At 37.0% G+C, this 27,116-nt stretch overlaps 1 protein-coding gene across 4 annotated transcripts; it reads right to left on the bottom strand.

Annotated features, from left to right (window-relative positions):
• Positions 1-592: 592 nt before the first annotated feature.
• CXXC4 (CXXC finger protein 4) lies at positions 593-26,794 on the bottom strand. 4 transcript variants are annotated; one of them, XM_036025782.1, is made up of 4 exons: positions 26,537-26,792; positions 26,343-26,417; positions 22,514-23,853; positions 593-4,598 (listed from the first exon to the last, which is right to left on the bottom strand). In XM_036025782.1, the coding sequence occupies exons 3-4, from the start codon at positions 23,591-23,593 to the stop codon at positions 4,554-4,556; spliced, it is 1,125 nt and encodes a 374-aa protein (XP_035881675.1). In that variant the 5' UTR covers positions 23,594-23,853; positions 26,343-26,417; positions 26,537-26,792; the 3' UTR covers positions 593-4,553. The 4 variants fall into 4 exon arrangements, with proteins under 4 accessions (XP_035881675.1, XP_035881683.1, XP_028363590.1 ...); XM_036025792.1 differs by lacking the exon at positions 593-4,598 and adding an exon at positions 7,215-8,095 and having other exon boundaries at positions 26,537-26,794; XM_036025790.1 differs by lacking the exon at positions 26,343-26,417.
• Between the last annotated feature and the right edge of the window lie 322 nt (positions 26,795-27,116).

Here is a 27,116-nt window from a genome sequence, read left to right as displayed (position 1 = left end):
CAAAATGATTAAATCTTTGTTTGAGAAGCAGTGAAATAGGGTTAAGCACATCCACCACCAAATAATAAACAGCATGGGTGGACCAAAATATTCCATAATTTTTAAAAATGTAGCACAATAAAATAATCTCAGAGAATTGCTGGGAGTGGCTGAAGACAGAATTCCATTGTTGCACATTGCTGCTTCCAAGTACTATTACCAGGACTTTCGTTCACAAGAAATTCATGGGTTGCTTTCTCCTGGCACACTTATGATGGAGAGGAAGGAGAAGAGTTTGGATAGATTTGTTTCTTCCTCTACGTGACCTTTTAAAGCTTTCAACAAAACCATAACCTTTGGAAATGTGAAAAAAATCATGTTCTTTTTTTTCCTTCCTTAAATATATGAGAAAGACAAAATATATGAGGAGAAACAAAATGAACAAATTGGCATATTTTATGAAAGATTTACATACAGTATTCATTTTGCTAACATCAGGGCAAGTGTAGAATTATAAACTTTTTTTATCATAAACAAAATTAGATTTTCAGGATTGTATGCTCATTACTTAAAATACCACAAATAAAAATTTGTTCATGGAAAAATAGAGATATTTTGAGTACTAAAGTCCTTTATTCAACAACACATAAATTTCACAAAAACAACTTTACTGGGCAAATCAAATGTGTTTTTTAAAGTTTTTTTTACAGTTTTGTACATGCCCCATAAGTAATTTTCTTTAATAAATACACTGTTTTCCAAAACTGCTTTTTTATAATTGCACAAGCATACATACACCTTACACAAATATCTATTAGAAAATTTAATAGATAACTGCACAGTTCAGAATAGGAGAACACTGTGAAAGGAGTACATTTTGTGGCCCATGTTCCTGAAACATCTCTGACTTCCTTGCAGTTGTGAAAATGGAATCCCTCATAACATAGTAGCTGTCTTCTATTCACTAGGAATACAGATCTCAGTGTGAAACTGCCAAATGTAATAAAAACAAAATCGGAAACATTTAGCTGTTACATGAGAACCAACTGTTTGATATCACCATGATCAAAGACCCACTACAGCTTTGTGCTGAACATATCTGACCCTGAATGGTGTGTTCATTTAACCACTTTCCTTTTTTCATTATTTGATTACAGATACTATCAGCTTAAAGACTTTATATGCATTAGGATTAATTGTACAATTTACATGCCAGGGGTTCTGAATAAAGAATGGGAATATTACTTTCTTTTAGTGAGTGCTTAATATTAATTCACAGGAAACCCACCATCTCTTGCTCCCTATCAATGTGTTTAGAAGAAGAAAGTTGGGTATTTGGAATTAAGCAGCCAGGGGACGTTTTTATATACTCTTCCAGTGGAGGAAGACTCACTGTTTTTTTCTCCCAAGCATAGATACGTGTCTACCTGGTAAATAGGCCTCCACTTGCATGCAGACAAGGTAGCATCTATCAGAAAGCCAGTTTAGTCTAAAGGCCTGAAAAGAGACTTACATTATGCTGTTCTCGTGATGTGAGGGTGCTGAGTGACAGCTGACAAGGAAATTGGTGCACAGTACACCAACGCCCCAGGGTCTTTCCATGCCCTCCCCAAATGCCGACAGGATACAGCATCTCCTGGTCTACACTCAGGCAAATCAGGACTCCTGTGTATGTAGACCTCTCTCACAAAGCTTTTTATTTGGCTTATTTGATAAGTCATTTTTAAGTTGTATCGATAGTCCACCAGATCTATAATTGTATAATCTGAATTTCTTGGTTCTGACTAAAAAAACATGCAGTGAGAAATTTTAAAAGTTACACTTCATTGGTATTTTAAAATCATGAAAATGTAAACCTTTAAATCACTTCCTTAGGGTTATAATGATATGCTTTACAAGTTCTCAGTACATAGACTCAGAAAAAAGGGAAGGGGAGTGAGACTAGAAGAGTGACATCATCAATGAGAACTTTTATATGCACCCTATATTATATAAATAGAGTTTTAGCAAAAACATAAAAAATGGGTGGTGTAAAAAAAAGTCAAGAAGAACATATATGAAAACTAAAGAAAAGCTACACGTTTCCATTTTAATAATCAACAGATTTTCTTTCATTAAAAATTGAATTGACATGTAAAACACCACATTTTACAATATACAGATTCATTAGTTCTTTAAGTAAACCAACAAACAAAAACACATCCAGACATGCAACACTAGCATGTGTTTTAGAGCTCTCGTACACTGCGATGAGATCTTTACTCGTCACCGTGCGCCTACCGCAGCCGCAGAGAACGGAGGCCGTTTCACTTCCGGGACAATGATCATCGTTTTCCAAAGAGCAAGGCAAGATGACCATTCAAATGTGAAAGTAAGTTTTCATTTTCTTGTAATTAATTAGGAAATCAGTTAAAAATAGGTAAAATAAAAAAGGAAACTAGAAAGAATTCACATAGCTCACGTTCCCACAGCTGAAATGGAAATTCTAACTAGAAACCCTCAAACGAATATACAGCAAGTAGAAAGCTATCTCAAAACCAATACACAGCATGTCTTAGTTTGCGGTTATTTAGTTCTCTTCTCTAAACATGGATAGGTGTAACAGACAGGTGTTTAGGAATTGTCCTAAAAAGGTGACTGGACCGTAACTGTAGACCTTGCACTCATGTTCTAGGCAAGTCAAAGTGCACTTGTTTTCCACATTGGCACTTGTTAGCACCTTATCCACACCTCCCCCGGAATCCTTATGAAGAAGGCTCCTTCCACATGTTAAAAAATCTGTCATATTACTACCCATTCAAAACTACAACTAGCCTTTTCAAGTTACTTATCTGCTAGTCTTTCTAAAGTTTTGCAGTCCTTCCCATCACCCTTTCTCTTCTCAAGTTCTTTTCCTTCGTATGATCCATTTTGCTAAAATTTTTTAAAAGGCTAATGGATGCCATAGGCTAAAATAACTGGCTAGTGGATGAAGAACAAAAAAACTGGCAGTTAACATGGCAACTTTGATACTCTATGTGTTTTTGCTAAACTCTGTTTCATTGCTAAGGCTGAAACGTCTCTATCATTTGACCAAATGAAAAGAAATAAACTTCTGAGGCATCATGCCATCACAAATACTATTTGTCCTACTGGGACAGCCATAGGAGCCCAGACTCCCATAAAAAAACCCAATCCTACATGAAAAGGTAGCCCAGGCTCTACAAAGCATTACCCGTTTGTGTTTGGATGCTGTTTGCATTTACGGAATTCCACAGACTAGGGTCCAGACTTCTCAGACATGCCAGCATCACTCAGTGACAAGAATGGGAAAGGGAGCAACAGGAACATTCCCCCGAAAGCCTAGGGGAAGGCCACTAGTCCAAGTGGGAGGCTATGAGAAAAGGAAATAACGAAAGACTTGAAAAGCCTCACTTTTCAGAATGTATGTAATTTTTTTTACTTAAAAATATACCTAGCCATGCCTCAATGCAGAAGCCTTGCTGTGTTCAAATTTTAAAACAAAACTACCCATTTAATATCATACATGGAATTAAAACATTTGGATACATTTTATTGTTTTCTTTTCCTACAAAAAAAAGAGGCAAAAATAAACAAACAAAAAATACATACGGCCCTTGCTAGGCTGGTTAAAAAAAAACTCAGTCATGGATTTCTGCCCCTAAGAAATATTTTTTATTCTGTATCCTAGAAAACAGTTTAAAAAATTATACAACTGATTCTGCATGTTCCACCTACTCAGAGTACTCCGCCTTACAGTGCAACCCAAGACAAGTCAACTACACTAAGTATTTGGGAGGTATACCCTTCTGTACAACTCGTTTGTAAGCAATGCAAGTGCATAACCACTACTCTAATATAGTGCTCAAAAGATTAATTGAAACTCTCATCACATCTTCCCCTCCTATAACAATACAACTGTAGGTAATTGCTGGATGCATCATAATCTTTTCTTTTTGTAAAACTTGGTGTCAAGTCTCTACGGAAAGATGCGTGGCAAAACGTGCCACTGCTGTTGCTGCTTCTAGAAACAACTGGCAAAAAATATTTAAAGCTAAAATTTATTGCTCCAGATTTAACTCGCAGAACCATACTGTTGTGTACAAACTGTTAATCTCCATAGATGCTCAGACGTGATTGTCTCCTTGTGTCTAAACACACAAAATACAAGCTGCTATCTGTACAGTTTACAGTACTGAAACACATATATTTGAAAATGAAGTATAGATATGTACTTTGCAAAGATACAGGATTTTACAGCAGGGGTTTACCCAAACTTATTTTTTACAGCCACTTTCAAAATAGACAACAACTTCACTAGTATAGCTAAATTACATCAAAGAATCAGTGTATTGAAAGTAAATAGACTGGCCAATTCCCCAAGCTCCCAGATTACTTTTATATGTCTTTTTTCTTTTCTTTTCCTTTTTTTTTTTTTGTGAAGAAACCCCTATACATAAAATGAAAATAGTATCTGGATATTTTCTTCAGTGGTGGACTAAGCAGTTTCTTAAAACAAGACATTAGTTTGCCCTTCACTTCCAAATGCCTTGAAAATAAGATATACTACTGCTTTAAAAGAACCATCGGAATGCTTCAGCGCTGGGAACAGGTGTTCTCTATAAAAAAAGAGCAAGAAAACAAGTTAAGCTTTCTTTCTATGCCAATATAAAATTAGAATTTCCTCCTTTATACTTCAGCAATATTTTTAGTCAGCAAGATTCAACATAATGACTTATATATTTCAACATTTAATACAAAACAAATGTTCAAACTTAGCACATTACAAAAATCAGAATATTGACTTTAATGCTAATTTACTAAATATAATTAAAACACATTGGTCTAAGAAAGAGGAAACAGTCTGAACATGGATAGCAACCAGAATAAATGGCATGGTTCATGCTGTTAATCCACAGCAGGACGCCCAGCCAGTGAGTGGTGCTTAAAATCTGTGTCTGCTACATACACAGGCATCCTCTGTAAGGCTGATGTTTAGAATTCAGTGAAGTGATTTTTTTCATTCTGGAGAATTTCTTTTATGACAGGACTACAATAAATATTATATAAATATTACTTCTATTACTTAACTACTAATGCTAAACATTCTTACATATAATCTAATCAGAACAATACCGACAAAACACATCACTCTTTTAAAGTATGTCTGCATTTTTAATAAATTAAAGTCATATATAAAACAAACTTATCTAACCAATGACACTCAATGAAGCATAACTATCCTCTTATATCATAAAAATACTATTATATTCCAAAGAAATAATAAGCTAGCACTAAAAGTTTGAGCAATTCTTTAAATAAAAAGCTTATAGTTACTATGGGTTTTTTTCTGGTTCCATAGTAGATAAGCTATTGAATTTTCCCCTATATATTAACATTACATCAATTCATCATGCCAAACTCTCTTTTATAAAACAATCACATGAGTACATATTGAAGGTACATAAGAAACAAGCTAAGAGTAAATTTTATTATACGGGTAAATGAAAGGGAGCTAAATCCATTCCTTGTCAGACTAGTCCAACAAGCCTGTGCAGACTGTAAGATGGCTGCTGAGGATAAACAAGTATATTAATAAGAATGTTGACTGTTACCAAAACATTGAGTAGGTAGAGAAGAATATGTGCACACACGCCCCTTGTGGAGTGTTAACAGCACTCAAATTTCCTATTTCAGAAAATATATTAAAAATTCTACTACAAATACTTTTTGATAATTGGGGTTAGCTTTTATTTATTCCTCACACATGACTTATTTTATTGATATAGTCCTATTGTAGCAATATCATCTAAAAACAAAAGTGTATTAAGTGAGGTAAATAGAAATTTAAATATATAAAATAACCATTTTGGACAGTAAAAATGTGTTCACTATCGGTACTTAAAACATAGTCAACACAATAAATTTCAAAACGAATGTGTTAAGAACAAACTAATAGTATCTAATCCAAATTTGCATGTAGGTATATATTTTCTAAAAATATTCAACTTGTGAAGTATTTTCTAAATGTATAAACAAAAACGTCCTTTGCTCCTATAAAAATGGTACACATCTTACTAATATTTTATTCTTCACTCTGCATGGTTTCATCTGTTTTATTTTCTCCAGCTCACTATGCATACCTGGATCTCCATTGTTTGCTTGACTATTGAGAAAAAACCCTTTACTTCTTTCTCAAATTAACGTTTAGTGATAACTGTAATAATTATATATGCTCTTACATTTATTTAATCATTATTAAAGGAAAAATATGAAGTAATAAGAAACACAGTATAGTCATTCTAATATCCATGCTTTACACACACACACAAGTAGTAACTGAAAACTTAGAAGTTTACAGCAGATGCTAACTTCCTGCCTGATGCCAGCTAAGAATGTATTTTATTTGAGTATGCATACTTACATAAATGTAGTCATTTTTAACAAGATCAGTTAGATCCAAGCATATCCATGCAATTAAAGATTCACATATGAAAAATAAACATGTTCATATATATTCATACAGATTCACATTTACATGTACAGTAGGTGACACAGAGATGCCAGCTTACTCTCAGATGCCAACTGGAAACAAGAATGTAAGTATGTATTTACATAATTTTGTATATTGATAAACATATATGTTTATGAAGATAAACAAAAATACATGGAGTACATTTTTTAAAAATTAGATGAACTCATGTCTTAGATACATTTTTAGATTTCTTTACCAGCTCTTTGCTCTGCATGTGACCCTTTCCAATTCTCAATGTTATTTGTAATATTTAGGAAAAAACAAGCTTTATAAAATGACCCTGAGATCAAAGGTAGAAAAAAAGATAAGCACTTCTCAATGCTTGTTAGCACAAAAACTAGATAATGCAATGAGAAAAACAGAGAGCTGGTTTTCTGTACAAACATGAGCTGTCACAAAATAGCTCTGTGATGTGTACATATTATTGTGCATACGTTGAGACCTGTATGTATCTCCACATACAAGTATATGGACAATCTACTGCTCCAGGGGAAGGGAGAAGTAGGGAAGCATCTCTTAAAAATGATTTCTCTCTTAAAGTAGTATTTTTGAGGTCATAAAGCATAAAAATGACTAATTGAGTAATCACCTAAAATATGAGAAGACAAACAAACAAAAAACACTGGCACATCGATTAGAACAAATTTTCAAGGCATTCAACCAGAAAGTGGAAGTGAGAGTTCTCTAACAGTTTTATTTCAGGGTTAAAAAGTAACAGAGCTCCTTGGTGTCCCATATGCCACACAAAATGCAGGATGCATATCCAATCTCGCGCCCACATTCCACTGGGCTCACTGGAAATTTACGTTAGGCCTGGGCTAAGTTCTTTTCAAGATGAGTGAAGCAACATTGAAACATATTTGGTTAAATTCACAGGCAACATATTGGGTTAAATTACAGGTTTCTGCTTGTATTAATTTGGGGATATATCTTCTCTAATTTTGTCAGTTAATGAGGCCATCTTTGTCAGAGGACATCCATTTCAAATGGTGCGGGAGCTCCCAGACCAACTTAGGGGATTATGCACCCTGACCAGCTACCTTTAGGTTATATAAATTCAAGAGTCCTGGCTGGGGAATCACACTCTTGATGAGATTACAGTGACTTTCTGGATTTCAGTGATGCTTGCAGGAAATCGTTATCCTGAGTGACAGGAAAGCCAGATTCCCCAGGAAGAGAAGGAGACGAAGGAGTCTGGGAGGTAAAGAATAGAATTGAGTTGATCGGCATTGTTTAAGGCAGCCTTCACTGCTCACGCAGGTGCGAACACTGAGGAACAGCAGTCTTGCTCCCAGGAGGCCTGGGAAGAAACCTGCAGCCCCCGTTTCTCCTTCCTGCTCTGCTGAAAAGCATGGTGTTCCAGAGAATTCATCCCTATATGAGCCAGATATGAAACGACCTTCAAGCTTAAAGGAATGCCTTCTGTTTCCCTCCTAAATAACTTTAAAAAGCCAGCGCATTTCTTTGACTAGAAGAATGGTATGATCCACGCCCAAGTACACTGTACATTTACATTTTAAAAATACGAATACATATCCATGTCTCTGGAAGAAATGTATTTCAGTGTGATTTTCATCAAATCTGCAACGAAATATAATTAAACAACAAAATAAATAAGATTCCCAAAAGCCGACACTTTAAGGATTAAGCCTAGGTTTCTCTTTTTTGGTGTCTGCTAAGCAGTCACGGGGACTATGGTATCTTCAGGCTGCTCAGGTCTCTACATCTCATTAAAAATAAACCATCTAATAAAAACTCACCGTCTAAAAAGTGAATTTGGTGTATCTATAACTGTACACATGGAGATATGTGGGACTGGCTATTCGTATCTACAAACAACATGTAAAATGTGGCATATTCAAGACACAATAAAATGAATCATTTTTAACAGAGTTAGACATGAGTTTTCAAAGAGTGACTCAACACTAAAATATATTTCAGAGTACATAAGTTATAAATCGAGATAATGATGATATTACCACATTCTGTATCTTAAATATATCTTTCCAATATTTACTCATATACTTTCTAATAAAAAATCTCAGTGATTTGTCTAGGCTTCAGAATTCCACTGTGAAACAAGATGGATCCAATGCAGTGATTTTCAAACTGAAATAATTATTTTGGGGTGCCGTTATTCTTATACTAAGCAAAAACTAATTTCCTCCAATACCATTTATTACTAAAGAAACCTAAGTCATCTAATCATTTTCTGATTCCCACATATAATGATAATTTTTCTACCCAAAAGCAAAGCAATTTGAAATTAGTTAGCCAACACACCCTCTTGTAAACTATTCTGAATATTGCTCTCTCTGTGAGGAGCCCACGGTTAAGTTTTTAAACTCCTGGTTGTCCAAGGCCTTGACATTGGCAACACCCATTGTATTTGATTTGCCTCCTCACACTAAAACTTGGAAACCTTAATGAACCACTGAATTTTGCAATAAAAAGTAACTGAAAATGATAAAAGATAATAGTAAATACCATTGTTTGCTTATATATATTTGATTATATGTTTCAATCTTGGGGGTGCTTTAGATGAACAAAAGGAAGAGAACCCCTGAGAGTGGAATAAACTACTTTTTTATTATTTAATTCACAAAGAATGCTAAAATATGAAGTTATATAGGTTAACTATTTTACTGAAAAAATTGAAAAACCTACTTGGAAATAGAAACTGTGTTATATATAATGTTATGAATGTCAGTACACACACATGTGCACATTAACACAAATTATTGAATAATTAATTGGTTTAAAATGATACCTAGCCAATGTTAGAGACTCTCCAAAATGGTTTTAGCAGAAATATTTTCCATATCCTCTTTATAAATAGCATATTTTAAAAAATCATAGTCCAACAACTATAATAGAATTATCAGCTAGCATAGGTATAGCATCAGCTGGTAAATTTAAGAGATAATTAATCTACTATAGATGATAATCTCATACTCCAGTAATTTACTATTATAAACTAGTTTATATTTTAGTGATACCTTAATTTAAAAATATGTAGATTGATATATGTATACAGTTTCCTCTTTTTAAATTATACCTAACTTACTTTCTCTTCTTTTCTGCTGCAATATATATGTATCAGATAATATATATTATATATCAGTTTAAGTTTTCTCATAATTCAGATTCACTTATCATATAAACTATATAAGACTTTGGTATATTCACATCTTATTTTGCCCATTGTCCAGATGTAAACTAAAAAACATCTGGCAAAATTATCACTAATTGGAATGTTACATCATTCTTTAGAAGGGGGAAGGCACCAAATAAGTAATTGAATAATTTTATGACCCAATTTTGGGAGGCCTCAAATATGATTATAAGGAGCACTTTACTTTTTTGTTTTCCAAATTGACATTTGTGGCCAGGATTTCTCTGATTAATGGTGAAAACTAGAGATGGCCTTTTCATTAGTATCGATTCTCCGTGGCCTGTTGCTCTTGAGACTCCTTCTGCCTTGGGGACAGAAGGACTCTTCCTCTTTCCACCCCTCCTACACGAACACTACCACCTCCACCACAGTGATGGCATGACTTTAGAAGGTAAGCCCGGTTAACTCTGGTAAATGGAAAGATGAGTTTATGCATTATGTTTTAATGGTACTAACTCAAGACAACATGATGGCAGAGGTCCTTAGGAAAATAGTCAAAATGGGAATTGTGTGTGGGGTGGGAGTGATGTGGCGGGAGGGAAAGTAAGAGCTTAAAAATCATGCTTCACACTGGTTAAGAAGGGAGCAGAAAAGGCAGCCACTTTTGGTGCTAGCATCAAATGTAACCACTTCATTTAGGCAAGTCCCTTGATTAATGCAATATAGCATTATATTTCAATTAATTTTGGTAAAAGCACTTCAAACCGCATCATTCCGATGAATAAGTAAATTTACTGTATTATAAATAGGTAGTTTAGTGATTAAAATGTTTGTGGACTTAGAAACATAAAAATAAATTCTAATAGTATGGTACCAGCAAAAAGAGGAAAATTTTTCAGTGATCCACAAATTAAAAAGGTATTTTTAAAAAATTACTTTATAAACTATTTTTAACCTTTTGAGTGAGAAACGAAATTAAAAGTAAAACTAAGATTCAAAGAGCAAAATTTAGGTTAATAATCCATTGTCAAGAATGACAGAAATACCTAAAGTTCATTTTATTTATATTTGTCTATATGTCACTTATGGATATTTACACAAATATAGATGGCTATATTATAAATAAATCTAAACACACACACAGTAGAGATAAAAATTAAGTAATTTTACCTATCCTTCGAGTGGTTCTATCAATTTCTGTTGAATCCAACAATACCTTTAGGTGAGATCATTGCTAATCAGGTATTAAAAAACAAAAGCATTCTTTTCCTGAGCACATGGTTGGACAATTTTGAAAATTTTGGTTAATTTTCAAAATTAGCAGACTAATTTTGACAAGACAGTAAACTGTCTTGTTCTTCACTTAAGAGAAGAAAAAACATTAATGTAAAAGTTGTGAGGAAATGGGAGGGGACTGAAAAGTATTTTAAGAGGTGACTTTTTTAAGCTATGAAAGCTATGATTTGAACAGCCTCTAACTTACATTCAAGTAAAATACAATAGTTAGACACCTCGGCTTTATAAAAGCAATTCAAATTACAGTGCTTCCCTTTTATTACTATAGATATATGAATTTTTTGAATATTCACTTTTTCTATATTATATAACAAGTGAACAAAAGTTTAATAGAAATGTTTTCTTAAGCTAAGTTCCATAACATTTGGATGTAGCTATTGAACTTCACTTGGTTCAGAATCTCCTATGACAAAAAGCCAACCACTGAGATAGTCCCAACCTGGAAACCAAAGCATGTTTTATGTCTCATTTAGAGAAAATTTCAATCATTTGAATCAATGAGATGTTATCATCAAGGTAATGTACATGGTTACAACCATACTTCTGAAAATAATATGTAACTTTTGGAGTATTTCCTTTAATTTTTTAAAATAAATGCAATCATCATCTAGATGAATGTTCAGATTCATAATCATTCTGACTTTTTAGTCTCTCTCTTAATGCTCCTTTGAGATAATAAAAGTAAAAAGTACAAAATCAACAATTATTAGAATTTAATTTTATCAAGTTGTTATAGATTACTTAGCTCTTTAAAAATATTTTTTCATTAATCTGTCTCATTAGGAGGATGTGAACTCTTAAGCATTCTCTGCTACCCTGACATCAGCAAGACCTCAAGTATTTACATTCAAGTTTCGTCTCAGAGGATGCATGAACTGCTTCTTCTTCTGTAAATATCATGTCCTCCATCTTGTGCACAGGAACTTTCACAGATTTGACCAGCAAAGTAAATTAATAAGCCTAATTTTTTTCAGGCATAGGATTTATAAGATACAATGATTAATATTCTTTGTCATTTTTTTCTGGAGTCTTTTCTGTATTTTCCAGGAAGTTCTCCTTACAATCATTTAAAAATTACACTACTTTGTGGAAACTAATCAACAAAACAAAGAAGCAAGCAAAATATAGCCAGAGACTTTGAAATAAAGAACAAAATGACAGTCACCAGAGGGGAGTGGGGAAAGGGATAATGGGGGAAAGAAGGGGAAGGTTTGTGAAGGAATATTTATAAAGGACACATGGACAAAGACAAAGGGGGTAGGATCGAGGCTAGGAGGCAGGGATGGGTGGGGCGGGGGAGAGTGTGGTGGAGGGAAAATGGAGACAACTGCACTTGAACAACAATACGAATAAATAAATAAAGGAAAAAAGGGAAATGGTTAAGTAAACACACAAAAATAAATAAAAATCAAAGTTACTAACAAAAATATAAAAAAATAAAAATTACATTACTTTTGAACAATTAGTTGCTTATGGACATTGCATAGCCTATGTCTTTCTAAGAGCCATCGTTAATTTTGAGCACTAATTTTCCCCTCTTTGGCCTTTCTACGTTTCTAATTGCAGACCTAAAAGAATTACTATTAAAAAGAAATTAGAAGAAGGAAAAAAACCTGGTTCCCCTGAAAATTGTTTTTTCACTATGGTAAATAAAAAGAAACAATGAGAGGAACAGTCTAGTGAAGCTTCACCCAGACTCATGGCATCTTCCCCAAAATTTTGAGACATTAACCTTTTCCAGTAATTTCTTATTTAAACAAGACTCAAGAACATAACCTTGAAACTAATAATCCTTTCTGCCAAGAGTCTCCTTTATGATTTCCCTTTAATCTATTAACTCTACGGTCTGCCTGCCCACCCTTCTTCCCTCCCTTCCTCCCTCTGTCCCTCCCTTCCTCTTTTTATTCTTTTCTTTACTTCTTTCTTTCTGTATGGCTCTTTCTCCTATTCAGGTCATACAAGGGTTTCCAGTACTTTGTAAAATATGTTTGAAATAATAAGTCATACTGTAGATTCTCAGTATGTTCAAACGTTCAAGTCAAGTGCTCTATTTTTCTTATTCCTTAAAAAATTTTGGAATGCTAAGAGAAAACTTCATACTACACTGTGTAAGTACATGATGTACCCAAGTAGAGATCACAGGTAGCAGTTTGTATTTCTTATCTAGATCTGGGGAAGAACTAAGCCAGGGATGAATCAAGGAATCCTAAGATTTCTGAATAGGTGTGAGATGCTCCGAAGATTTCTAAAATTTCAATTATATCATTTTAAGTGTGTACATTTCTTGGACTGAGAAATAAATTGGAAACAAGTATCTTGGATGCAATAAAATATATAGTTAGGAAATTACATGGATATTGAAAAGAACCAGTTAGGAATAAAGAAAAAAATGGAATTCCTTAAAATAGGATGCATGTGCGCACTTGTGTGCACATGTCTGTGTGTGTTAGTATCCACAACACTCACTGAATGTCTTAGAGATTAACAGTCCCTCCCTAAAGATTTGTTAAATTCAACTGACCAATGATTTGCCACATGCTTAGTAATATACCATGTATTCATGAGTATACAGAAAAGGTACAGATCTGCCTAGAACAGTAAAGAAACTATTTATAGAAACACCCTTAAATTTTACTCTTTATCTTGTTAATATTTTCTGTTTACATATATAAATTCTTTCCTCACTACAGGTATGTTTGATAGTGTTGTTGCTATCAAACTTGTATTTTTCAAATGTTTTTTATTGCAATCAACAGTTAGGAACACATTTGACACAGCAGCCTAGTACATGCATACACATACATTTATGGGTACATATGTAACTGAAAAAGGAGTTTAACAATATGTACTCACGTATGTACTATATGTGATACACTCATATTTTCTGTTCCGCTCTATTCTAGGCTACTCTGTAAAAATTCTGGTGGTAAGCCAACACACTGGTTTCATGGACCCCTGATGTGCTGTCTCTTGAAGTCTGGAAAACACAGCTCAATGCCATGTGAATAACAGGAGGAAGGTCCAAAACCACTGCACTTCAGAATGAGTTTAACTCTCTGTATAGCAGCCTTACATAGGGTATCCAATATACTGTATATTTCCTTTGGGGCAGAAAAAGCCAGTGGTCTCTATTGTGTTTTTCATGAATGAAAAATTAGAGCATACAAAGTATTCAAGGTTTATTGGAAGATTCCACATCTTCTCACTTCTCATCCATCTACACACAACTGAGAATTTTATCTATTTTCCTTATTCTTGAGTCCATTAAAACATCCACTGACCTCATTCAACCTATAAACAGGAACATTTTCCATAGATAAGTTTTTCCACAAAAGTTATCTTTCTGCCACTAATTCACCCTCACTCAGAATCATCATATCCACACAATTAAATTTATGTAATCCATTATTTTTTTAAAATTTTCATCTCTTTTCACTATGTAAAGTTTTGGAGAAAAATATATCTTCTCCAGAATTTGCCAGATTTGCTGAAATACACAGAAGTGCTCATGGCTCTTCTTGAAGGAAATATATATCCCTTGCTCTTCTCATCCTACTTGATTTTGTTGCTTTGATTTATCAGTCATCCAGGTATTATTTTTAAAGTCCTGGAGCAAGAAACAGCATTTTCAGCACAGTTTCCCCCATATTCCAATACTTTCTTCACTTTGGAAATGTGAATTTAGTTATTAAGATGAAGATGAGATTCAAACTGGACCCCACTTCACACCCATATTGGATGTATGGTTACACTTTGGAATCATTCTACTAGATGTTCCAAATGCACAGGTAAAAATAATATCCACTATAACACAGTCTGTGTTGCCTTGTCTCTAATTCGGCTGCCACGCCACTGAACTCGAGTCTTCGCTCTGATTCCCAAATCAAATGTACTCAGTCAAGTCACTAAAATCTCCATTCTTTTTATAGTTTGCATTCTCTGCAAAACTTCTGTATCTTATGTTTACAATATTCCTTCTAAACACAGTATGTATTACATTGCTTCCTGGTTTGAATATTCCTTTTTCCTTTTTAATGCTGTCTTGGTCAGCATTCCAAATCTTTTAGGGCTTATTTATCATAATTTTCTCCAAAAAAACCCACCAGCCTTTTCTATTATTGCTCATTAACTTTCTTCATTTCACAAATATTTTCTTATTGAAAGGAAAAAAGAAAGCTCTTCATAGTGGCTTCATTCACTTTTTATCTCAATATGTATGTCTGTTTTACTCCCCCTCAACACACACACACACACCTATCTTCCAAAACAAAAGTAGCTCTATACTATTCCAGTATTTGTTGAATGTGTTCTCCAACTAGAATTCACGATGAGCATTTAATCATTTATTCCTTACAATGATTTTTTAAACCCACTGATTCACATGCAGAATAATTCCCTGGATGTGTGCAAATAAAGAAAATAGTTGCAAAATGAAGGCATCCAGTTAGTAAAGTGAAACACACACACATACACACACACACACACACACTCACACAACCTGTTAAAAGGTAAATTCATGGCAGTGGTGTCCACTGGTGGGAAAGATGAAGAGCTCTACTTCGTCTCCGTTGGCTCACCACACTGACTGACTACCCTAGGTAATTTGTACAGTTTCCCTGGGCATTTGAGAGCTATAAATGCAGAAAAACTTGTTTATCGAGTTTATCTCTTTCCAAGTGAAATCAAGCCAGATCTTTGGTGAACTGGATGATTAAAATAAATGTTCAGAAAATGCAAGTCAAAATAGCCTACCTGGGCTTTAATTTCTAACTACTCTAAGTAACATGTTGTTGCACTGAATTGTAATTATTTTCCACTCCGCTTGTTATTGATGACTAAAATAGAAACAGGAAGCTTCATAGCTTTTTTGAGTATGGAAAGAACATCACCTACACAAAATATTAAAATTCTGCAGGGCAGGTTGATATTAGTATCCCCATTTTAGATGAGTAAGTAAAGTCAGAGAAGTTACACTGATATATATAATATTGATCAAGTGGTAAGTTACTTGATATTGGTGGCTCTTCCCACAACCTATCATCTAAATGTGGCCACATGGCCCAAATATAATTTTTAATTATAGATAAAGATCCAAGAAACTAGTGGTATATTTTCTCATTATAATTTATATTTGGTATATGTTAGTCAAAGGAATGTATCTTCAGTATTAGTTTTTGGAAAACTGATTTTTTTGCTTTGCCATTTTTTAAATGAACATGTAATGTGAAATAGGAGGGTTAAATATTAAAACATAGAAAAACCAAAAAAACTTAACAGGTTCCCTCTTATACCTGACTATGGATCTTATGATCTTAAAATAAATTAAGAGAAAGCCCCAAAGCTTCACAGAGGAAAAAATATTCCTCGTAATGTTTTAGAGTAGAAGTTAACAAGCCTGTTGGGATCCTTTTAGCCCCTGCAGAGCTGAGTCTTCAACATTATTAAATGGCTGTCGCATCTGAAGTATGGTGCAACATAACTCAATAAACAATGGAAAACACATGATGCTGAACGCAGGGAGGCTTTTCAATTACCCTGCAGAATAATTCCATTTCAGCACAGGTGTTTGCACGTGATGGAACAAGACATGACTGAAGGACAGAACCACCCATGTGCCCCTCCCCTGAGACTCTGAACTGTCTAAAGATCAGAGCGCAATGCTGGATGAAAAAGCACATCAGGAATGGGCAGAACCACCGCTGCACAAGTGAAAGAACAAAACTGCACATGCACAACATCTTCAAAATTCCCACTTATTAAAAAAAAAACTTCTGAAAACAAGTTTTTGGGAAAAAAATGCTATTTTCTGGAGTGCTCAGCTTCCCCAGCCAGGTCATCTCCCTTCCTAACGAGTGACTGAAAGTCACACTTATAAAAATGAAAGATTTTGCCATTACTTTGGGTTCATTTTGCCTTTTGAAACCAATCTAAAAGTAAGAGGAAAGCTAAAAGAGAAGTCATTATTTCTCTAACTTGTACATTTACATGAGACTTTCAATAAATCATGAATTTAATCTATAATTAGATATTTTATGATAAATACATGAGTTTTTAATATTTTGTATCATGTGAGTAAAAATAAATGTCAGAAATGGAAGTAGATCTGCTCTTGTGAAATTTATTGGTGAGTAGGACATTTTATTATGCTTAAAAAGTGGATTGTTTGCTGGTAAAAGTAAACTACATATTCAGACAATTTGACCTATTGAGTTGACCTGTAAGTTCTAAGAGCACCAACTAGTACTTCAGAACAGTTTATGAAACCTGTGACTGATTTCTGGGGAATACTCAAATAGTTTCATGTTTTATTCTTGTATCCATGAAGGACAGTCTAGCAGTGAGTCCAGGGGCACCCCAACATAGAGGTTTGGTCTCCACGCTGGTCAAGCAGGGGGAATGTGGATGAAATGCCTATTTTTTGCATACATTTCCATTTTTAGTCTTATAGACTTTTTAAAATTGTCCTGTATTTATCAGTCTGTAAGTCTGACTGTACAAAACCCTTACCTAGAATACCCAGGTGAAGAGTTGGCTAAGATTAAGCAAAATATGGAGCAATACAGTAATCAATTCATTACACAGTTTAAAAATCAAGTAACTTTTATTTCCCTCATCATGAGATACCATTTTTATTTAAAATATCCAAATATTTTTAAAGTCTACAGTTTGTTAGTGTTATTTATTCTGATTGACTTTCTGATTGTATTTTGTTTGATCATGGCTGAATGTCAAACCACCAATCATATAGGATAATTTATTTTACTATTCCTAACTACCAGTCAAAAGACTGTTGATAATTGACATGACATTTGGACAGCATAAGGTATTATTTTCAAATAAGAATTATAAAAAAATGTGAGCCCTGGCTGGGGCTACAATCCACTGTAGCTCAGTGGATTGAGTGCAGGCTCCCAACCAAAGTGTCGCAGGTTTGATTCCCAGTCAGGGTACATGCCTGGGTTGCAGACCATGACCCCCAGCAACCGCATATTGATGTTTCTCTCTCTCTCTCTCTCTCTCTATCTCCCTCCCTTCCCTCTCTAAAAATAAATAAATAAAATCTTAAAAAAAGAATTATAAAAAATGTATTCTTTTAAAAACAACAATGTTATATTAAATCTGGTAATGGGAAGAGAATTTTATTGAACTTGTATTATAGCCTGATATCTTGGCTACAAATAAATCTATTTTGTGACTTTAGTTGAAAATGAAATTTTCTGTGCTTTTTTCTTATTTATGAAATTCAGTATCTTTTTCCTACATCATTTCTTTATTACATTCTCATGTTAATATACTATTGTTTGAATATATTTAAAGCTTTCCGCTTTCCCTTTGTTATACATTTGTGTTTTTAGATTAAAGCACACATTTTAATTTGTATACTGGCATGTTTTTGATTCTTGAAACTGAAAACTGAATACTTATTTTTAAAATTATGATGTAAAAGGATAAATTAGTAGGTGTTTCAATTTATAATATAAGACATTAGTATTTTATCTATAAAATTTTGTAAGTCACCAAACTTCAAAAACTTATGACATGTTCAATTATTGACTGGTTTTATTATTTAACCACACAGATTCCGAGTGACACACCTATTTTACTATTATCTACAAATAAATGTCTTCAGGAAGCAGGTGCCATCTTCCCACACGACTGCACAGAATACTTTGCTCAGAATTTTTTGACTGCCATTTACGTGTTTGGAGCTCTTAGAACTTAGCAGCATCTATATCAAATGTGTCTCTCTTCCCCTAAAACACTCTTAGTTATCAAGTTTGGGTCAATATCTAGATGTTTTCCACCAAACCCCCTAGAAGTTCAACCCAACTTGTGAAAATTTACTGTTGGCCTGTACATTCAGCATATAAATTTTAAAGAGAGAAAATAAAGAGAATGGAATTGTCCTTTTCCCTGACCTTACAGTTTCTCAGTTTGTTCATTATAACATGGCCCTTTCAAGTCCCTGCACCAGCACATGGAAGGCCTGCATACAGGCAGCGTGTAACTCACAGCAGAGAGCCAACAGTGGGGGCAGGGAAATCTCCTGAGGCTCTGCTTACTAATGTAATTCCATAAATCAGCTAATGGGAGAGAAACCAGATCTGTGTGGTCTCTAATGCTGTCCCACAGAGATCAATCATGTCACCTGAACAATGTTCAAGACCTAAGAGGCTGGGGTTGCCCATGGGACAGTTTTATCCCTTGAGCCATACATAGCAGGTTGGGATATTTTAAAAAGTTAGATCTTATCAGAAATACAACTGCTGTGAATATGAAAAGTGAAGACTACCTTTGTATGAGACAAACTGCTATTATATAACTTATCATAATATACAATCCCATGTTTCTTAAGCTCTCTGGGAATATGGATCAGTTAGGATACAAGTTTTCAAAGTAAGTTTTGTCACATTAGTGGCATACAGCATTTGTAATAACTGCTTTGAATAATTAATAATGGGTGATTTTTAAATATGGTAACAAAATGAACAGTGTTATATGCAAACATACAGTGCACAATATCATACAAAAACCAAATTAGTTTTATGTGCATTGTTATCATATGGAATGTATTAAGAGGTGATTTTATAGACATATTTCTGAGGCATTAAGATGCTCTTAACAGGAGACTAAGTAGAAAATGTGTAAATAAGTCCAGCAGTTTTAAAAGGAATGCTGGATGGTAGGCTTTAAAAGACCTGAGCAAGAATCCCAACACAACCACATGACTGTATCTTAATTTCATTTTCTCACCCTGAAAATCTGATTCTACCTGCAATCTTTGGAATGAGAATAAGTCCAATACAAGAAGTACACAGGAGGTTTGAAGTGATAAATAAGAATATATGTAATGATTATAATCCAGATATTAATTGGTATCTATAATTCAAAGCCAACAAATACTAGCTACTGCCTGAAATCCACAGGTAATAGCCATGGTACATTCCCAAATCACTATCCTCAGCCTGGGCCTCTAGCCAGTCTCTAAAACATCTCCACAGATGACGAGAAATTGCAGGAACCAAATTAGAGATGGAAGCAGGTCAGCAGGAGGACTTTCCACCAACCCACAGCCACTGTTCCAGCTTTGGCCCAGTCAGGTCAACCTTGTCACTCTGACACGTGGCCACCTGGTTTCTTGCAACTCTAACTGTGTGGTTATACATGTACTTAGGGCAATCATGCCACCACTGCCTTTTATGAATGATCTAGACAGAATCTTCATCAATTAAACAAGCAAACCAAAACCTCACAACTCCTTTTGCTTTCTTTCTGGCAAAGAGCAATCCACTCATAATCTTAGCCTTGAACTGTGGCCCAAGATCTGGTGGGAAGAGTATGTACTTAGGAAACCATCTTCAGAGAGTTCTACAAAGAGGGAAGTTTGTTTGCCCTCTCATTTACACCCCACCTTTTGAAGAGCAACATAACTTTTGAGCAAATGGATTTTTAAAAATATGAAAAAGCAGTACTATGTAATCATATGTGATTAAAATGCCTAAGGAATACAAACATCACAAGTTTGTGGGAAAGCTATCAAAAGGAAGAAAAAGGAAATTTATTAAATTTGTTTAGACTAATAAATCAGCATAGAAACCTGTACTAAAAAGTTTATTGCCACTCACAGTAAGTTCCTCCAGTGGTAATTTACTAAGTAAATCAGAATTACTGAGTGGCCCTATTGACTACATACCCTAAATTGGGTCCAGTGCCATGGGTCTAACTAAAGGTGAGGATTACTAGCAACAACTATATGTAGTTCAAGAGGAAAAAATAAAAGCCATGCAATACTTATCAACTGGGTATTGATAGAAAATTTCAGGATGAACTGAATTTTCATTTCCCATGGGCCTTAGAGACCCAGAGAAGTTACAATAAATTAATCCAGAAAGACAGTATTCAAAACATAAATACTAATTTTTGCCACCTCAGAAAATACATGGACCTACATTTTCATAATTGCTATTATCTCTGCTTAAGCAGAATTGCCAAAGGAAATGTAATAAACCACTCTAAACTCAAATTTTCAACAAAGAGATGAGTTTTCTTATAAAGAGGAATAAATGCAACATTTTGATGAAAACACAAACAATAATGTTACCAATATACACTGATTTTGTTTTTTGGAATCTCAAAGTGCTTTTTGCTTTAATTTATATTAATAAAGCTTTTTAAAGAAAAATCTGTATTTTATTTGTTTTCAAACCTGCAAGAAAGATCTCCAACTCTTCTCTTTTATTCTTTTAAAGGCCAGTCCTTCATGGAGAAAACGACTTTAAGCGGTGCTCACAATTTTTCAAAAGAATGTGCAGATGCCCCTCTAATGACAATTTATGAGAGCCACTATCTGCCTACAGTCCAGCCCAAAGAATACTCCCACAGGCTAACGCCACCACCTATGTTCTCCTGTACACATGAGTGCCTGTCTAGCCATCTACTCTGTGAAATTTATCTAGAAGCTAATTATGATGATTTGCCCATATTTCTTTGCTAAAAATACCACCCAAACCATTTACCTGTGAGTTTTCCACTTTCTTCCTTGTTTTGATCAGATTACCATATGAAATTTCCAGCAAACACATTACTGTATTTAACAGAATTAAAAGCCTAATTGAACAATTACTTTAGTGATAATTGGTACACTGTCTCTTTTAAGGACTTATAGGCATAGGAAACTATTACTGACCATATAGGGTATCAACCCAACCTGTGTTTAGTGTATACAACAATTCGTGACCACAAAATGGTTACTTTGTCCAATGCAGAACCCAAAGCACTATTTTTTTTTGGTAACTGAGTTTTAGGAGTCATTCGTTTTTGAAACTATGTAAAACTATTCTTAAATAAAATCACCATCATTACGTGAACTAACTGCATCCCTTTATTGTAACTCTACATATCCTTAAAAATTGCAGGTAATGTTCAGCTTTCTATACTATTTCTGCTTTCTTAAAAAAAAAAATACCAGGCATGCAGAAAATAAAATGGGAAACAGAAACACTGTGTCATGATGAAGAGAAAAACTATTCTAGAAGAGGACAGAAAATCCCCTTCAGAATCCAGGCATTTCAGCCTCAGTGATTACTGTGTGTCTGTGTGTGTTTTTGAATGGGCACATAGACTTGTGTGCCACAAACTGTGTCCTCACTGTAACAGCTGGGCCACTAATAAGCCTCCCTTGGCCAGTAAAAGTATGTAAAAAGTGAGGTGTCCAATCTTTTGGGCAGAGATGTTTTTAAAAATCATAAGGGGAAGGGAGCATTTTAAACCACCAAGGGAAATTTTTGACCATATTGAATGTGAAACTTCTGATTTTTCAAACCAATTACATTAGTTTTCCCCCACAGATAAAAAGGAGGTGCGCCCTCCCCATCTGGAGGGCGGTTCCACACGAAGTGCAGCTGGGGAGGGTGGAGGAGAGGCCATGACCTCCGCACACCACCTACAACGGCATCTTACAACCTGAATGAAGCTTCAGGAAAGGGGTACTGCATCTTGAAGCCAGACAAGAAGCCCTGAAGGGGAGAGGGGAGGGGAGTAAGGAGGGAGGGGGGTAGACTGGGAAACAAGAAATCATCTCCTCTGACCTCTAGCGAAGTGCCAGGTTTTTTCTTTAGCTCTTCACATTTTCTAAATTTGCAGATCTGGTGTCCCGTTTTGCGGTTCCTGCAACTGCTGCAGACGCCACAGTTGATGAGCCTTTTGCAGGGCACACAGACCCCACACCTTTTCCTCTTCTTCTTGGCCGGGTTGGCTCCGCCAGCTCCCCCTGAGGAGGACGAGGAGGAGGAGGAATGATTCTGCGGGCAGTCTGCCAGATTGGCAATTTGAAACGCACTGTCTGTGACGGCTGCTGAGGCTGCTGCGGGGGAGTGAAGGGCTGTCATGACGATGACCCCTGGAGGTAATGAGATGCCCCCTAAAGCCGGGATAGCGGAAAAAGTCCCCACGCGCTCGGGGAGATTCATTATCTCTGCTTCAGCAGCGCCGCATTTGAGCTTGTTCATGCATTCCCCTGCCAAAGGTCTGCAGTGTTCAGGGGATAAGGTGGAGAGGAAATTAGTATTTGCCATTTGCAACGACGGCTCTGGCGGGCAGCCAGCTTTCCCCAGCCTCTGGGAGTCGTTTCGGTGGTGCATGCTGGTCCTGCTGCCGCCGCCGCCGCCGCCACCGCCGCCGCCGCCGCCTCCGCCGCCTCCACCGCCGCCGCCGCCACCGCCACCACCGGCGGGGAGGATAGCCGAGGAGGAGGTGGAGGAGGAGGCGGCGGCAGAGGAGGATTTCCTGCTGCCCCCGCCTCCCCCGCCGCCGCCCCCGCCGCCACCTCCGCCGCCGCCCCCGCCTCCACCGCTGCCCCAGAGCATGGCGGTGGCGGCGGCGGTGGCCGCGTTGTCGCAGTTCCAGGGGGACATGCCGATGCGCGCGGCGGCCGCAGCGGCGGCGGCGCTGCTGGGGAAGATGGGGGTGGTGATGCGCGCGATCTTGGCTGCCTGCGGGAAGGCGCCCCCGTTGGTCTTGTAGAAGGAGGTGGCAAACGAGCGGTAGCGCTCCATCTCCGAGTTGTAATCCACAAGGCTGTTCAGGGCCCCCTCGGGCAGGTGGCTTTCCTTGGGCAAGCCCGGGGCCTCCGGGCTCGGCCCGGGCTCCACGCAGACATTGGTGTTCATGGTGCAGGGGGGAAAGAAGGGGTGCAGGGTGGAAGTGGGGACCGCCTGGTCCGACACCTGGGTGGGAAAGGGGGAAAGATGGGGGGGAGGGAAGGGGGTGATGGTGGTGTTGGGGTGGGGGCCGAGGCGGGAGGGGAAAGTGGGTCCGGGTGGGGAGAGCAAGGTGAGGAGGACTGCTTTATTCCTCTCTGGGGCGCATTTCCACAGACGGTGAATTCCCAGGCAGCGTCTTCCTTTGCATTATCCTCCAACTGTTACAACTAAAATAAAGAAAGTCATTCCAACGAGCTGCACGAGGGAAAAGATTAAAAATAAATAAACAGCCTCTCTCACGACCACGCCAGACACTGAAAGCTCCCACATTCTCCGTCAGGTCGTTTGCATAACAATCAAGACGTGACCCCCCCTCCCACCTTCCCAACCCCGCTCCCTCCCTTCTCCAGCACACCACAGCTCCTCCCCCCTATTCTTATAACCCTCCTGAGAAAATGTATTAATAGCCAGGATACCCAAGGAAAGACGGGGGTGACAAATGCCGAGGGAAAAGGGCAATTGGAGTGCTAAAGACATGCAAATCAGGGGTGGGAGGGCGATACTACCTATAAGCAGAGGGCATTTAAACATTATGAAATGTGTGAACAAGTGCTGCCTGGGCATGCAAATGCTGTAAAGTAGAAAACAGCAATGGCTCTATGAAGAAAATGAACAGGAAATTAGCAAATGAAGTACAGAGAAAGTCTACAATACAGCCGAGTATAAACTGTAAGCAAACACAATACAACTGAGAGCTAAGAGACTGCCCACATACAATCTGAACTAAAGAGGCAGAGAGAGAGAGAAAAAAAAAGAACTACCAGCTGCCACAGTGTCCTTCTGTGTCTGCGGTCATTAGTTTGAATCCCAGCACAGCTGGCTCTGTTAGGGTCTTAATTCAAAGGACCAAGGACAGGTCTCAATTGTACAAGCCATTTGGTGGTGGGGCTTGGTGGGGGTAAGAGGGTGGTGTTCTACTTGCTTAAAATAAGAATTAAAAAAAAAAGAGAAAAGAAAGATGGACTAGAGAAAAAATTAAATAACACAAATAATTTCACAGATTTTGAACCAAGTGCCTGCAACCTCTGTAAGAATATTCCCAATAATTCCTAATGGAGATTCCTGTCTCTTCTGAAGACAAGAAGAAAACATGGGACTTTTTTTTTTTTTAAGGATCTCACAGTGACTGGTTTTTACATTAAGTAAATGGAATGGGGGAAGGGGTATCTCTTAAGGTGTTGTTTACCTGAAGAAGTAACCATTAAAATAATGATTTTCCTTTGCTCCTTTTAAAAGGAAAGTTTAGTGTTAACTGGATATTTGCATTCATCTCTTTGCTTACAGACCATTATTATGCTTTAGGAAGAGGTATTTTAGTTGTTTATTACAGAAGGAGAGGTAGACCACAGCCTTTTAAGAAGAAAAGCAAAGGCATAAAGTGTATATTAAACTAAAAAAAAAAACACCCCACAGTTTCTTTGTTTACAGATTTTTTTTTAGACCAGAATATCTTTTTGTGACATCTTCTGGAGCCCACATATTGGTCTAGAATGTGGAGTTCAGGGAATTCTAAATGGGGCCCAGTAGTCTCAGTCTCAAATATTCAGTTCAAAATGGATATCAATTATAGTAATTATGCTTATAATTAGATTAATGAACCATTTATGCTCAAACTCCAAGTGCAAAAACTTCAAGACCTGCTGATGAGGTGCCCTAAAAAGAGGGGTTTATGTAAACAAATCCCTATTAGGCAAAGTAAATCAAGATAAGGAACCTCACCCCAGGCTGGATTAGAAGCTAGCAGGCGTCTTTCAATCACAGCAAGTCCCTAATCACTCAGGAACCACCTCTGTGGTTTCACATTAGGAAAAACTGCTCCCTTCAGAGCTCTGATGGCAATACAAAGGGTGCCCCCAAAATGCTCCTGGCTAAATATTCTTGATGCTTGGAAGGAGGTGGGGGGAAGACACAGCAAGAATATGCATACAGCGTCAGTTTCTGCGAATCACATTATAACTGCAAGACCATAATAACTGCTACTTAGTAAAAACTAGTTAAGCCAGCCATGCATTAGATATCATCACATTGAGTGGAGGGAAAAATTCCAACATTTTATCTTTTGACCTTGTTCCAAATAAAGAAATAATTTAATATCCTTTTTTTTTTTTTCAGAGTATTAGGATGGTGTTTCCAAACAGAAGCTTTCCTTGATTATTTTTTCTTTCTTTCTTTCTTTTTTTAATTGCTATCACCTCCCCCTTCCTCCCTCAAGGTTTAATGCCACCAGAAACTGTAGAAAATGACTGTGCCCAGGATCCAGGTCATTATTGTTTAATCAATGCATCTCTGGAGCATGAAAAAGGTACCTAAGCCACAGCTATTGTTTGGATTTTCTTTAAAAAGCAAAATAAAACACACAAATAACTATAGTCATATCCAAAGAGAAATTAGACATTCACACTTCATGATCCTGTTTTGCCTTTAAACAATGTGACTGTACATGTCTAATACTGTATGTCTGGTCTACCAGAGACATAGAGATCAAAGGTCATATTTAACATTCAGGAGGAGGGGCGGGTGCAGATTAATTAATAAATTAATACAGCGACGCCTTTTATTGCTGGAGTCCAGCATTAATAATCTACTTTTACAATCCCAACGGACAGCAAACATTTAAGAGCAAAAAGCCAGAGAAAGAGAAAGAACAATCACTTACCAGTCTCTTTTTATTTGGGGAGCCTTAGAATTTGCAGACGCTGCCAGTCTGCCTTTAATTAGTTGCACATCACCCCTAACACAAAGAAACACAAACCCAGATGTGTCTTGGCAGCTCCCAATTACAACTTTAATACTTGTAAACAAACTGTTGGGGAGGGGAGATAAATAAATATGCGGATCAAAAAAAAATACCTGTAAATGGCTTTTTTTTTCTTGTTGCAGAGAGGAGGAGGAGATGGTGTTAGTGGTGGGGGTGGAAGGAGGAGGAGGTGGGGGGAGAGGAAAGAGCCGAGTGTGAGTGTATGTGTGAGAGCGCGGGGCTGTTCTCGGTGGTCTCTCCTCTCCCAGCGCGTTGCTCTCCGTCCGTCTCCAGTCGCTGTGTGCGAGGGAGGGAGGGAGCCAGGGAGTCTCTCCTTTCTCTCTCTCTCTCTCCTCTCTCTCTCACCCTGCCCCCCCTTCTCTCTCTGTTTGTATGTGTGTGCGTGTGCGTGTGGTTGCTGGGGGAGGGGAGCGCGAGGGAGGAGGCGGGGGCAGGGGCGGGGGCGATCGGCGCGGAGGTGAGGAGGACGCAGAGACGCGGACACCTACTGATGATTGGCTGCAAATTACACGGGGAACAAGAGGCGCACGCGGCCCGCGCTCCCTTCACAAATCCTCTCCGCGGCCGCGGAGCCACGTTTCCCGGCTCGCCCGCTGCTCGCCCTCCCTCCTCGCGCCGGCTCCCGGGCTCAGCCGCCAGCACACAGGGCTGTTGATTATTTTCTTTTGCTGT

The sequence above is a fragment of the Phyllostomus discolor genome, chromosome 1 (assembly GCF_004126475.2).
Source record: "Phyllostomus discolor isolate MPI-MPIP mPhyDis1 chromosome 1, mPhyDis1.pri.v3, whole genome shotgun sequence".
In the NCBI taxonomy this organism is placed as follows: Eukaryota; Metazoa; Chordata; class Mammalia; order Chiroptera; family Phyllostomidae; genus Phyllostomus; species Phyllostomus discolor.
The sequence above is the reverse complement of the archived record's forward strand: the minus strand, read 5'-3'. Positions and strand labels throughout refer to the sequence as shown.

What these genes read in the sequence shown, in the direction of transcription:
- CXXC4 (XM_036025782.1), bottom strand. Translation starts at nt 23,593, where the DNA reads ATGAACACCAATGTCTGCGTGGAGCCCGGGCCGAGCCCGGAGGCCCCG. An exon ending in AACCTGGCACTTCGCTAGAG is followed by an intron (nt 4,599 to 22,513) that starts GTCAGAGGAGAT and finishes CTTTTTTTATAG; the next exon opens with AGAACACCTGTTCCCAGCGC.